Source organism: Anolis carolinensis, chromosome 3, assembly GCF_035594765.1.
Source record: "Anolis carolinensis isolate JA03-04 chromosome 3, rAnoCar3.1.pri, whole genome shotgun sequence".
NCBI lineage: Eukaryota > Metazoa > Chordata > Lepidosauria > Squamata > Dactyloidae > Anolis > Anolis carolinensis.
The window spans coordinates 242,876,774-242,892,481 of NC_085843.1; the positions used below are offsets into that span (position 1 = coordinate 242,876,774).

A 15,708-nucleotide genomic window follows, 5' to 3' on the forward strand; every position below is an offset into this window, starting at 1 on the left:
GTTCTAATATAGTCAGTGATGACCCAAGATGCCGTAATGCTTGGAGTGGGACAGCAAATTGTGCTATTTCACACAAGTCAAAACAGACTCTATACTAGCCAAGTTACTTTAGAACACTATTAGATGCATTCAAGTCTTTGTTGACCAAATGGCAACCCTATCATTGGGCTTTCTTGGCAAGATTTCTTCAGGTGGGGTGTATCATTGCTTTTCCTCTGAGGTCGAGAATGCAAATTATTATAGCAACCCGATGGCAAGTATGTTTGTAGACAAAGTAAATAAAAGAAACGTTAGATAACACTTTTACTGAGGGCTTGATTAATATATGGTTCAAATATAAGAAAACAAAAACTCAAGATAGGTTCCCATTAGGAGCTGGGTATGGCTTGAAGGCACACAACCACAACAAAGTAATAGGACACTAGATTTGTGCAATGCGTTTCCTGTAGAATAGCAAAATTATTATAGGCATATACATTTTTGATAGCATTATTTGAAGTTGCTAAGTATACCCTGTGTTCTACTTCAACAATGAAACATTTGTTCCCAAAAATACTTTATTTATAACAATATACCTATCATATCTATAACATGATCAAAAATACAGATATACATTTTCACATTTTAATAAAAAGATCTCTAATATTCTTTTCAATTTACAAAGGAAACATATATTCCTTGACAAGGGAGTTTAGGCTGTGACATTTGTTTGCTTAGTGAGAAACTATGGAAAAAAAGATGACTACCACAAAATATGTTATGTTTCAAAGAGAGAGGGGAGCTATTTCAATTTCCCCCCTGTGCTCAATCCCTGACAATCAAAAAGAACAATCATCGGACAGATACATTCAACATTCAAGAGAATACATTCTCCGCAGGTCAGAATCAAGACAGATATTGTAATCTGTATACATTGTACAATCCTGACCAAAATGATCTATTTGATATAACAATCAATTTGGTGCCTTTCTTCCAAAGTGGCAGCATTTACATGAAACACTTTTATTGCTCAGTCCAAGACTATATTCCAAAAGCAGTAGCTTCACTACTATTCTGGTGCCTCTATCTTAAACAAGGGGGGGACCCCTTTTAATTCTTTGGAATCGTACATGATTTCAATCCTATTTTAAAATAAAGTTAACAGTTTAGTTAACTCCAGTACCTATATACTAGCACTGTTTATGCAAAAACACGTCTCAAGGGATTTCAAGATTTATGTTAATGCTAATCCTGTTATCTTAACACAAAAATTGAAAAGAAGGGGAACTAAATCAGAAAAAATATAGTAAAAACTAATACCATCTCATCTTACTGTCCAGAAAGGCATTACTCATTAATTTCTGAATTATTGAGTCATCCATGCTTGGCATAAATATGATATGCCAGCCACAATGTATGGTTACTTGATAAAGCTATCAGGTCTTCAGTTAATCTTTTCCCCATCACTTTGAGTGGGATTGCACAAACTAAAAGGATTGTCAAGCATCTGGTGAACTGTAGAGCTTGGGAGACCATATTTGGCTTAACAGACCACAGCGTCTGCAGACGTACTTTACATTAAAAAAATAAGTGCTTCTCACACTTCAGCTTCCCATTAAATGCTTCCTCAATCCAATTCTTCATCATTGGAAAAAGTCTAATCTAATGCCTCCCTTTGAAACTGATCCATACCTGTGCATACAATATTGAGAAGGACAACTGCTTCAAAATGAACACTTGCTTCTCTTAATAGCAAAACAAATTAGGCAGTAATGCAAAACTCTGGCAGAAAATTATGACCAAAGGACACTAGAATTCCAAATTACTTCCCTCCAGACATTATTACTTTCCTCTCTGCAATGAAAATGTGTGTATAAACACTGAATGCAGTAACAGGAATCCAAAGTGATAAAAAGAACACAGTCACTATATTCCATTATTTCCTTCAACAGGCATGGGGTCCTTCCTCCAGATCAGTGGTTTCCAACCTTTGGTCCTCCAGTTGTTTTAGACTTCTACTCCCAGAAATCCCAGCCAGTTTACCAGCCATTAGGAACTGTGGGAGCTGAAGTCCAAAACACCTGGAGGACCAAACGTTGGGAACCACTGCTCCAGATGTTTTGAACTATAATTCTCATGATCGCTTACTACTGGCCAGACTGGCTGGGGGTTATGGCAGCTGAAATCCTAAAATATCTGCAATGGAAAAGGTTCCTTGCCCCGGCCTACTAAGCAGCATGCAAAATTGGAGTGTGAAATAAGTAGTTAGAACTTACTTCCTGACATGAAGCAAATCAAGTTATTTACCTTTCTTTTAAAGCTAGAATTGCTGATTAGGGATTTTTTTGCATTTTAATAATTCTTCCCTTTGTTTTCCAGAATGAAAGCAAGATTCAAAGTGATACTGCAGCCATTATGGTGTGCCAGTTGTTTCAAGGGTACAGAAGCCATCATTGATTAGGAAATTCCTAATAAATTCCACATTTTTATAACAGACAGCATTGCTGTGTGTGTTATATTTGGGAGATTTTTTTAAAAAAAAATACCCACATATTTACTTCACAAAACAAATAAACAGAAATGAGAACTGGCATTTTTTTCTGAATTGCTTTCCCATATACATTTGGAAACGGATGAAATATTAAAGTGACAGGCAGAAAACATCGTTATCTAGGATGTAGAGATGTTGCATCTTTTTTCCTATGCTAGCCAAGGAGAATTTAGTTTTTGAAGCTGGCAAACGCTGTATTACCAGATGGGAGACAAAAGTATGTATTATATAAACAATGACAGATATATCATGCCTCTTCAAATTTTCCAGTGGGAAAAAGCAAAATATTGTCTGTCTATAATCTAAGATCCTTTTTTAATACCAGACTCAGAAAAAAGATATTTCATGTCAGTTAAGCTTCTGTAAAAGATCGTACCAAACAGCTTGGCTTTATGCGGGCACAGCATTCTTTACTTCCTTAAAACCAGAGACCTTTTAAAGCTAGTTCGACTGGTTAGTTATTCCTTAAACTTTAATACTAATAGATTATTGACATTCAGCAATAATTACTAGAAAAAAAATATCACTAATGTTTCACTAATGAGTGAATCAGACTTTACTGATCTCCTCTGTCATCTTCAGAACTCCTTGTGTCTTTACTGTATAAGATCAAGACCAGAATGAAGTCCAGAGAAAATAGCACACAAATCAGAAACAATTAGAGCAGGTGTAAAACTCCCCAACATGGAATAGATCTTAACAAAATAATGTTATTACTTTCCTTTTGCCTTTCCAAGAAAGCTTTCATTGCTTTTGCAGCTTGCCCCTAAAAGGGCAGAACTGTACATTAAAAAAAATAGAATCCCCTCCTTTTCAGAACTAAATATAGTTTAGGAAAAGTAACAATTAGACTTTAAATTCCTTCATAAATATTGTGCGGTGCAGTGAATACACATTTGATAACCACAAATGATATCACCTTCACATGCAAGGCCATAGGCAATTTCACATCAGTTATGGGAACAGAAATTCCAGTGCAGGGCTACTTCATAACATTGATCACAGTGCCATGGAAACGTAACCTGGGTAAACATCACCCACAAACTTCCTCTTATTCCCAATTAGGATGGCTCCCTCTGTGATAAAGAGAACGACAACTGGCCACTGATAAATACCAGATCAAACACATAGGTCAGTGGGAAAAAAAGATAAAATATTGCAACGGGTATGAATATATGAAACGTCTTCTTTTAGGCAATACGTTCTCTTCTTCTACTTCTTCTTTTTCTCCTGAGCACAGCGAGGACAAAACCTAAGGGCAGCAAAGCACAATATTTAGTACAACAGCACTTCCAAAGCATTTCACATCTGGGTCATTTAATTCCCTGTCTCTTCCATTTCGCTCTTTCTGTCACCTCTTTCAGTTAGGGTTTTCTGTAATTATGAAGCACCTTGATATAGGCAGGATAATACAAAATACACCAAAATGATCAGCATGTTGTGGATGTTGATCTCATCCATTTTTAAAATAAAGGGGTCTTAAATATCCCAAAATAAAGACATGTTAAGTCCCATCAATTTCACAGGAAGAGATAAGGGTAGGTTTTCTTTCCTCTCACAGATCAAAGGGGTTTTTTTGTGTGTCAGGAGCAACTTGAGTCGCTTCTGGAGTGAGAGAATTGGCTATCTACAAGGATGTTGCCCAGGGGACGCCCGGATATTTTTACCATCCTTGTGGGAGGCTTCTCTCATGTCTCCGCATGGAGCTGGAGCTGATAGAGGGAGTTCATCCGCGCTCTCCCCAGGTGGGATTCGAACCTGGCAGCCTTCAGGTCAGCAACCTAACCTTCAAGCCACTACGTCACCGGAGGCTCCAAAGGTGAATTAACCAGAACAGGGAAATTATAAGACTGTTTTATCTCACTTTTTGTTCTTCAATCTCCTCAATAAATGTGTGGTAACCTGGAAGATCTTAAGGCAGATCATTCCCAGTGATGTTATCATGACTTATCATACTACATCTGCCTCTTGCTATTCATCTTGCTTATTACAATGCTTATTGCAGAACTGCACAGTAGCCTCTATCTTTCATCCAACCTTCTTTTAACATTGCATGTATGACCTGGATTGCTCCCAGACTAACAGAAGAATCGCTATAGTTGCTAATTTGTTTTATTAAAAATATTCCTAGGAATTAAACAGTTACAGCATGAACTTAGATACTAAATCAAATGATGGAAAATTAATTGTGTAGTAAAAGCTTTGTGTCACAGGTATCAAATTGAATAAATTTACCTTCTAACTATCATCATCGCATGCAAAAAGCACTGTTTTCTTTTTATTTATTAACACAAAGGATTTTAGAAGCAGAAAGGCCTATAGCTGGAAGTTTTAAATTGATTCATAACATTACTCTATCATTATTAGTTTAAAATAAAATCTATTCACACTAAAATGCAGGCCACATACCCTGCTGACATTTTCATAGGTTTGATGGCACATTTTGACAATTAAACTATATATTCTGCAAAAATGAAGACTTGACCATACTCCCAAGAAGCTTTAATGAAGAAGACTTTATAGTATATATATTTGGAACTCCATCCTGATCCTAGAGGCATGCATTCAACAGAAAGTTTTACTGCACTCAATGAGACTTAGTTCAATGTTTGGAACAATAGCTTCAGGCTCTATCCTCAATTCTCAAGATAAAGATTAAAACTCACATGGCAATCAAGACACAGTGCAAGAACTTTATTTAATTTTGAACATTTTTTAGGAGAAAATGTCTTTAAAAATTACAGAAAACAGTGATTCACAGCACTTACCATTTCCCTTTGGGTTTTGTTGTAAGGTCCACGCAGGCAAAATGAAACCATTCAATTGGACACTAAATATTGGGAAGGTAAAAATATGGTAACTGTTTTTGAAAGAGTTTGGTAATATTGTCTGATATATCTACAACTTTTCTGGTTAAAAAAAACCCTGCTTCTATATATATGTTCGATGAACAATTCCAAATTAATATAGTCTAATGGTAACTCCCAGTGGCCATTTGAAAGAGGTACTTCCCATTAAAAATGAATCCTTCCCTCATCTATGCTTTAAAAGTTCCCATGTCCTTGGAAAACTACTGCACAGCCCCCTTTCACACTTTTTTCCAGCAACATATCCCGGGGTAAAAAAGAACTATACGATGCGTTTTTATTTAAGAAATGTGCAACCAACCCTATTTCTAATGGCTTTACATTTTTGAGTTCTTGTACTGAATCCTTATTGTAGCCCCACACTACAGTCATGCTTAGGAAAAAGAACACACTTGAATTACACTATGTAACAAAATTTGAAACATTTTCTGTTCCTGCCTTGAAAGAGTTAATTGTGTGATACATACTTTGAAAGTATTGTTATACCCTGAAAACTTTGTTTTTGTGGATGCCATCAACTATGTTGAATTGGTTGAGGCTTTATGAGATATTCATTGAAAAACTATAGCAAAATGTGCTGCGGGACGTCGCGCAAAACAAAGTTTTTGAACTTTAATAAACTTTTCCCATGTTTTTATGAGAGAACCAATAAGGAAATGACATTTATAACACAGGTACAAAAATCATGTTACATAATGTTATAGCCCTGAGTGCCTCAGTAGATACAGTCTAGGGAATTCTGAGTTACAGTGCAAAAAAATAACCCCTGCTATTGCTAGCTCTGACTGCAGTATTAGCAGTTTCCTATGTGCTGCAAATTAATCATGTTGCATTGATAGGACACAGAAGGTATCAGGCCCATAACAACTTCCATATGTAGTCTTCATCTGAGGTTGAGAATGGCTGACTTGTCCAATGCCACCCAGTGGTTTCTGTGGTTGAGTTGACATTTGAACTGGTCTTAGTCCAGCATTCAAACCACTACACCACTCTGGCTCTTTCTCCCACCTGCAATTATGTATTAGAAGGCTCATTTCCATCTCTTGTTCTGGACCTCAGATTAAAATAGTCCACATCTTAAATCACAGGGTTTTTTTTTTCACTTACAGAAAAGATTTTCCTACACATTCTGAACCATGGACAGATACTTTTGGTTATCTTGGTACGTACATCAGGGTTGTCGCAGCCGATCATTTCTCCATAGGATACTTGATGGCACAGGCAATATGTGGGTTCGTTTGGGTCCACTGGCATGTCCAGAACATCCGAAGGATGAACTGACAGGATGGTATCGGCTAATTCGGATCTTTGGTGGAAGCAATACAAATGAGCATTAGATTACTCTTAGCAACTGCTTAACTTAACTTAGTAACTGCCATTATTTTTGGTAGTTCAGTTTTTTAAATTTTGCAACTAACTAGAATTCACAAAAAGAAACTCACATGAATGAATACACTTGCATGAAAGACAGAAAAAACAACAACAAATCACTAATCTATGAACCTCTCACTCTTTACCTGATGGTTATATCTCTTATTAATCTATTCACTTTATATGGTATTATTATATAGTCATACCTCTACTTTTAATGATATTTTCCTAATTCAAAAATCTCACAATTAATATATGATCACCATCATTATAAAAACAATGTAATAAAACAAATCCCAATCTTTCTTAAAGTTGGACAAACATTTTTCCTTATTTGCCCTAATCAGATTGACAACCTATTATTTTAGTAGTTCATTTTTTTATTTTGCATCTAGAATTATCCTTTGGTTAAATTTCATTCATTTTTTCGTTAAAATATTTCTGTCCTGCCTTAAAAAATCTTAAGGTGGTGTTCAAATAAATATCAATGAAACTTGCTATCACAAAGCATTACTACAATTATCTATATATATAAAATGATAAAGTTGTTTGCGCAGTGACTATAACAACAAAACTAAACATCCCAGAAATACGAAATTTGGCAACACAATGCAAAAGGCTTGCCTCCAGGTTACAACAACACAACCACACCACAAAACCACAATCCGGACCCACAAAACTCACAACAACGCATTATGCGATAACAACACAACTAAACACCCCAGAAATACAAAACTTGGCAACACAATGCAAAAGCCTTGCCTCCCAGTTGTAACAACACAACCACACCACAAAACCACACAGGACCCACAAAACTCACAACAACGCATTGTGACTATAACAACACAACTAAACGCCCCAGAAATACAAAACTTGGCAACACAACGCAAAAGCCTTCCCTCCAGGTTGTAACAACACAACCACACCACAAAACCACAATCCGGACCCATAAAACTCACAACAACGCATCGTGACTATAACAACACAACTAAACACCCCAGAAATACGAAACTTGGCACACAACTAAACACCCCAGAAATATAAAACTTGACAACACAACGCAAAAGCCTTGCCTCCCGGTTGTAACAACACAACCACACCACAAAACCACAATCTGGACCCACAAAATTCACAACAACGCATCGTGACTATAACACAACTAAACGCCCCAGAAATACAAAATTTGACAACACAACGCAAAAGCCTTGCCTCCCAGTTGTAAGAACACAACCACAACACAAAACCACAATCCGGACCCACAAAACTCACAACAACGCGTCATGACTATAACTACACAACTAAACGCCCCAGAAACACAAAACTTGGCAAAACAATGCAAAAGCCTTGCCTCCCAGTTGTAACAACATTACCACACCACACACCCACACTGGACCCACAAAACTCACAACAACGCATCATGACTATAACAAGACAACTAAATGCCCCAGAAATATGAAACTTGGCAACAACATAAAAGCATTCTCTCCCGATTGTAACAACACAACCACACCACAAAACTACAATCCGGACCCACAAAACTCACAACAATGCATTGTGACTATAACAAATACAAAATTTGACAACACAACTCATCCACCTCCCCAATCACTACATCCACACTTGGCCTCCAAAAAAACAATTACAATAATAACAATGACAACCACAAAAGCAACGAGAATCAACACCATCACAGGCAAGAAACAGCCAGGCACTGAGGCTGAGAGGCCAGTCAGTGCTACACTGGGCCTCCAAAAAACAATACAGTAGCATCTAACTTATCCAACCTTCATGACCACAACAAAAACAATAATAATAAACACCTACACAGGCAAAACAAAAAAAGGACTATTGTACCACAATAAAAATATAAACCACACTCAGCAGAAACAGACATTACAACTAACAACAAACCAAAGAGAACAGGGATCTCAAGCAATTATCAATCAACACAAAAATTGAAGAAGGTAACAGACTTCAAATACTACTACTAATGTGAGTATAAAGAAGGGTGGAGGTCACAGCATAAATACAACCTAATGTAGACTGACCAACACCACCAGACTAAGCCACAGCAACGCGTGGCCGGGCACAGCTAGTAAAATTCTAAAACAGTTCTGAAGGAAGTTGCTTGTTGAATGCTGGTCCTAATTCTTACCTTCGTTTTGGTTTCTTTTTCACTGGAGCCTCTTCCTCAGATGTTCTCCGGCCTCTGCCTCGGGAGCTTTTCTTTTCCTTTGGAATCCTCCCCTCTGAAACACAATTATTTGCTGTTAGCTCCACCATATGAGGAAAAAAACCTTAGCAATTTTTACAACCATTTTTTAAACTAAACAAACCGCAAATTGTTTTAAAATTGAACTACAGTATTTTGATTTCTGGGCTAACAGATACTATATTAGTGTACGCTTTGGGAAAGTACAGTATAAACAAGTTAATTTCAGTTCATAAGGGCTTCTTGAGAGTGAGACCATACTGTTCATGAAGTACACACTTTTCAAATTTTGTGTTACAGGGTTTTCAAAGTCACTGCCTTCCAGCTTGTCCTTCAAATCCGCTTCAAATCGTGCCAAGTCAGCATCCAGCCGTCGAATGTGTTTATCTACCTACATTAAAGAGAGAATACACCGTTGAAAAAAACACCATTTTGTATCTCTGACTAGTAACTCTAGCAATTGTAGGATTTCATTGAATAAATTGAAATCAATGGGCTCCTTTTCTTCACTTCAATACAGCCCCTCATATGTCTAGTTTATGGTCTGGGAAAGTTACTTGTTTGGACTACAACTCCCAGAATCTCCCAACTAGCATGATCAGTGTCTCTGTTGGAATCTCAAAGCACCAAGAACCCCGAGATGCCTCAAAATAATAGACAATCTTGTTTTATAAAATGTCAATAAATCCCCAATTGACAAATCCAGTTGCTTGCCAATATCCAGCATTTTAAAATAAACTTCAGGGTTTTACTTTTGGCTCCCAAACAGTAAAAGATCCCACATGGAACAATCACAACCTTATGCACAACCTCAGCTCAAATATTTGGAAATAGAGAATGTATAATGCAAGTCTGTTATCTTTCTGAACTTGAATAAAGCACAGAATCCCCATGCCTTTGTTGGCTGTGGAGGCTGGCAGCTTCCATGTTAGTGGGATAATGAATCTGCTCTAGGCTTGACTCTTAAAGTTTAAAAGCATAATTATCCAAGGTGCAGAACTTACCCCCAAAATAAGATCCTTTTGAATAGCTCCTTTAAAGTTCAGAACAAACCCTCAGCAGCTTCACTGTCCCACTAACTTAGGGTGCATTTATGCCAGGCATGGGCAAACTTGGGCCATCCGGGTGTTTTGGACTTCAAAAGCCACAATTCCTAACAGCCAGTAGGCTGTTAGGAATTGTGGGAGTTGAAGTCCAAAACAACTGGATGGCCCAAGTTTGCCCAAGCCTGATCTACACTGTAGAATTAATGTAGTTTGGCACTACTTTACCTGCAATGGTTTGATGCTATGGAATCACGGAAGATGTAGTTTGATGAGGCAACAGCTCTATTTAACAGAGAAGGCTGAAGACTACAACTCCCATGATTCCGTAGCATTGAGTTATAGTTAAAAATGGTGTCAAACTGCATTAATTCTACACCATAGATACACCCATGGAAGCAAACAACAATGTACCTCAGTTTATGATATAAGCTACAAGGCAAACATCTTAAGACAGAGAGAGCAGCTCATCTGCTCTGCAACAGAAGTACTCCATTTATTGAGCCTTACCATCTCATAAGTCTGCATAGCCAGCTGCACTTTGTCATCGCTATACTCCTTGCACTTTGCATAGGCATTCTGGATCTTCTGCAGGATTTCCACCCGTTCTTCCGACGACAGACTCCTCACGGTTGAAATGTACTGAGCAGCAAGACGGTCGATTTCTGCTTTTTTGTCTGCAGGTAAATGGGACATGGCAAGTGTATGAGAGCAGCTGACAATTTCCCTAGACACTTCTGCACACATATCCCTTCCACACAGCCTGGCTTTGAAGACTGTGAATCAGGCAATTTGAAAACTGCAGACTCACAGAGCATGCTGCTTCCATGCTATATGCCACGCTCTGCTGCTCCCATTGCCGCCGCCACCACTATTTTCACCCTTTTCCTCTGTTCTCTGAAGAAGGGGTGGTGGGCAACAGTCTGGCTGATGGCTAAGTAAGCAGGGAGCAGGTGAAGATGCAGCTTTTGTCTGGAAGTGCCTTTCATGCTTATCTCAGTCAATGAGATGGCCTTAGGCTAGTACACTCAGTTCCCTGTTTTTCAGGTACAGTTCTAAAGAAAAGTTCAGAAGCTTCCATTTCTATTCCATCCAGACAAGAATCCCATCTACAGTCTGTTTGAAATAAGTAGATATCAGACTGCTTCAAATAGTCATACGGTAGTTAAAACCAACTGTAGTCCAGACAAACTGGCAACCAGTGGATTATGAAGAAGTTAACATTTCCAGGTTCCGTACAGTGATGCCAGAGGAGAGAAAAGCAGAGGAGCATACGGTTTGTGCCTGGCTTAATAAACTAGGAGTGGGAGTCATGCAATAATAATAATAATAATAACAACAACAACAACTTATTTTTATACCCTGCCTCCATCTCCCCTAGGGACCCCGGGGCGGCTTACATGGGGCCAAGCCCTGATAAATTACAATCATTGAAACAATAAAAACAGATCACAAAAATATAGTTAAACACGTTAAACATTAAAAACAGTAATATCAAATTGACATAATCTAAAAACCAAAGCAAAAATTGTAAAAACGAACTGGGCCAGTGTGCGGAGTGTATAATGTAAACAAGAGAATGAAATGGGAAGCCAAAGTGCTGCAAGTTGATAGGAGACTTGGGATGAGGTAGACGTTAAGATTGTTTCTAACTGTTGGGATAAGATAAAGTGCATCAAATATGTAATGGTCACTTAGACAAGAACCTGACATGAGGAGAGTGTTCACTTTCCGAAAGCCTGCTGGAAAAGCTAGGTTTTTAAGCTTTTCCTAAAGACTAAGGGGGTGGGTGCAATGCTCCAGATGTCACTGAACTGTAACACCCAGGACGACAGATCCAAAAGCTGTGCTTTTCAGCAACATCTGAAGCACAACAAAATTTGTGCTGTTGTAATTAATGGTGGTTTACATTGTGCTGGAACACAGCTTCTCCTTGTTGCACTTATTCTTTACTTTTCTAAAACTTCCAGGTCTTCCAATTTATAGAGGGGCAACCCCATAGATTGAAACAGACCAGTAAATATGCAAGCATAAGACTATGGCCCAGGACTACAGTGACAGTCAAAGGCACAGTAAAACTGATAAACCTATACTACTAGATGTTGTATCTACTTTTAAGGTCTGTCCATCCTTCTTATCAAGTTTCTTTGAGATTCAAAATGCTATTTCTGTTGATTTGCAACCTCTGTCAGCATCAAGAAAATGTTTGTTGATGCACTGAATTTTAAAGGATTTAAAAGTTTGAAAAGCTCTGTTATGACCTGCAGCTGGCCTTAAAACTATATGACAACTGAATCATACCCATGTATACTGAGAAGTGTGCTGATTACTTAAAGTAATTTCCAAGCTGTGATTTATCAAATTATTTTCAGTGGCAATCCAGTTTAACAAAAATGGCTCACTATACCTTCTGTTCTCTGATCCAGTTCACGCATAAGCTGGAAGTTCCTCTGCAGCTCACAAGGAAGGTTTTCTATGCCTGAAATAAACAAAAGAACAGTTGCAGTCTCTTCTACATACAAATGCATTAATAAAAGAATATCTTTCACAAACTACAGATAACTAGAAAAAATTAAAAACATTGCTAACTCCCACGATCACCTGTTCTATTATATCTTATGCTCTAGTTCAGGGGTCCTCAAACTTTTTAAGCTGAGGGCCGGTCCACAATCCTTCATATTGTTGAGGGGCCGGATTATCAATTGAAAAAAATACAAACAAATTCCGATGCACACTGCATATGTCTTATTTGTAGTGCAAAAACAACAACAACAAGAAGAACAATGAAAGAACAATACAATATTTAAAAATAAAAACAATTTTAACCAACATACATTTATCAGGTTTTCAATGGGAAGTGTGGTCCTGCTTCTAGTCAAGTTAATTAGGGTTGTTGTTGTTGTTGTGTGCCTTCAAGTCATTTCAGACTTTGGGTGAGCCTAAGTCTAAAATTTATTTATTATTTATTTACTTCATTTGTATCACACCCTTCTCACCCCAAAGGGGACTCAGAGTGGCTTACAAATTATATGTACATACAATATATTATATTATTAGCATAGCACAATATTAGCATTATATATTACTATATTGAACTATACCACTATACTGTAATATTATTAGTAATATTATATGTTATATAGAATATATAAATATTATTATATGGTATTATTATTAGTGTTGTATTGTATTACATTATAATATTATTATCAATGTTATATGTATAAATATTATATTATAAAACTGAGGGCGGGTGTGATGACTCATGGGCCATGTAGTCCGTTCCTAGTACTATTGTGGCAGATGAAGAGGAAAACTTGGGTTTCCCACCGTTTCAGCCAGAATTGGAGCCCTTGCACCTGCAAGATGTTTGTCCACAAGAAGTCAGCCAAACAAGCCTTGAGCAGAAATCTCCCCCATTTTCTCGCCGGGATTATTATAATCGAGATAGAGGCACTAGGGAGGCGACTCGCAGGAGCGCCAGGATTGCTGCCAGACAATTAGCTGATTAAGTCTGTTTCCCTTGGGAAATCTTAAGGAGTCAGGCATCTGGACACAGTATGGGTTTCGTTTCTTGTTCCCCGGGGAAAGTGTTCCTTGGCGGGAAAACAAGATCCTATATAGGTGTTTACCCGCAAAGAAATCCTTGCGGAGTCAATTCGTCACCTTGTGGAGTGAGATCGTGTGTGGACTACGCTACTCCAGTCCCTTGCCTCCAGGACCAAGTTCCAAGCCTTGTTTCACGGACCTTGTTCTAGCATCAAGCTACCCTTGTTCCACGGACCTCGCCACGGACCTTGTTCTTGCTTCTTGCCTCTTGTTGCCACGTACCAAGCCTCATTTGCCAAGAATCTAGTTTGCTTCCAGCCTTGTTGTCAAGCTCCATTGGACTAAAGGACCCTGTCATTCCCCACACTTTGCTTGGCAAGTGTGTGTTTCGGTTATTGGATTATAACTTTGGACTCTAATATCACTTATTGGACATTGTTTTCCTGGACTATATTTGACCTTTCCTGAAAGGTCTACTTCTGAACTATATTCTTCACTTGTTTTTATTGACTTTATATATTCCTTTAATAAAGATATTAGATAGATTCTGGTCTCTGCGCATGGTTATTGGTGCTCTGCAGCCTGGGTCCTGACAGCGGGGGCCAGGTAAATGACCTCAGAGGGCCGCATCCGGGCCCCGGGCCTTAGTTTGGGGACCCCTGCTCTAGTTGTTCCTTTCTCTAGAAGTTTTAAAGCAGAGATTTATTTATTTATTTACAGTATTTATATTCCGCCCTTTTCACCCCGAAGGGGACTCAGGGCGGATCACATTATGTACATATAGGGCAAACATTCAATGCCCATAAACACATCGAACTGAGACAGAGACAACAGACAGACAGACGCAGAGGCAATTTAACCTTCTCCTGAAGGGATGTTCGATTCTGGCCACAGGGGGGAGCAGCTGCTTCATCATCCACTCTGATGGCACTTCCTCACTTCCTCATTCCAATGTTGTAAATTAGTTAAACTTGCCTCCCCACTTTTATAAGTGGTACCTTATTTCCTACTTGGATGGCCGTCTTTTGGGGGTACTTTGATTGTGTGTTCCTACATAGCAGGGGATTGGCTTGGATGGCCCTCGGAGGGTCTGTATCAACTCTATGATTCTAAGTAGTTATCAGAATCTTAGTATGCTTCGTTTTCTCATGGCATTATTTTTATTTTTAAAGAATTGACAAAATAATTAGATTAAACAAGCAAGCACTAAACTTAGTTTTTTATATACAGAGGCCACAGGAAGTGTGACTCCAGAATTCCTCCCCCCCCCCTCTCTCAAGAACATGACCAATATAATTTGAATAAGCCTCCGTTTTAATTCTCAAAGCATTGAACAATAAAACCCAGAAGGGTTGGGGCTTGTCGGATATTTGCCACTTGCTTAGTTTCCAACAAACTTCACAACCTCTGAGGATGCCTGCCATAGATGTGGGCGAAACGTCAGGAGAGAATGCTTCTGGTATATGGCCATACATCCCGGGAAATTTAACTTTATGCTTTGGCTTCTATGGTTTCTTAACGATGAATTGCAATGAAAAGTGGCGATTAAGTCTAGAAATCGCAAGCTTTGCGTTTGTAAGTGCTGGGGACTTCAACTCCCAGAAACCCCTGCCAGCTTGGCGAACGACCAGGAATCCTGGGAACTAAAGTCCCCTGGCGGTGGAGGGCTGCAACGGCAGGCGGCGAAGAAGCCCCGCCCTTTGCGTAGCCAATGACGCAGCAGGAAACTTCCCCCTCTCCTCCCCTCCTTTCGCCACCCCCTCCCCCACGCGCCCGCCCACGCGCCAGGATCTGTGACGCAGCCGGAATTGCCGGCGTGGCCTTCGATGGTTTTCGGACTCGCTCGGCTCGCGCTCTCTCCCCTTTCCCTCTTTTCCACCCCCTCCTTCCCCGTCCCTGGCTCCACTCACTGTCCAGGTAGTGTTCCAGGTACAAGGCCGCCGCTGCCATCTCGCCAACCAACGCCCGCCCCCCCTCGGACGCCGCGCGCCGCTGTCACCCGGGCGCCTTCGCAATGGCCGGCCCAGCGCCCCTTATTTGCATAATCATAAGGGTGCCGGCGCCGATTGGACGGCGCTTATAAATAAGGGGGCGGGGCTCTCCCTCCTCTCTCTGGCTCGCGCTCTGCCTCGCTCT

General features: G+C 39.2%; 1 protein-coding gene across 1 annotated transcript; it reads right to left on the reverse strand.

Annotated features, from left to right (window-relative positions):
• Positions 1-279: 279 nt before the first annotated feature.
• ing5 (inhibitor of growth family member 5) lies at positions 280-15,639 on the reverse strand. The gene is made up of 8 exons (XM_003218351.4): positions 15,483-15,639; positions 12,431-12,502; positions 10,534-10,700; positions 9,260-9,371; positions 8,924-9,017; positions 6,568-6,703; positions 5,299-5,360; positions 280-3,782 (listed from the first exon to the last, which is right to left on the reverse strand). Exons 1-8 carry the CDS (start codon positions 15,520-15,522, stop codon positions 3,743-3,745), a joined length of 723 nt encoding a protein of 240 aa, XP_003218399.2. The 5' UTR covers positions 15,523-15,639; the 3' UTR covers positions 280-3,742.
• Between the last annotated feature and the right edge of the window lie 69 nt (positions 15,640-15,708).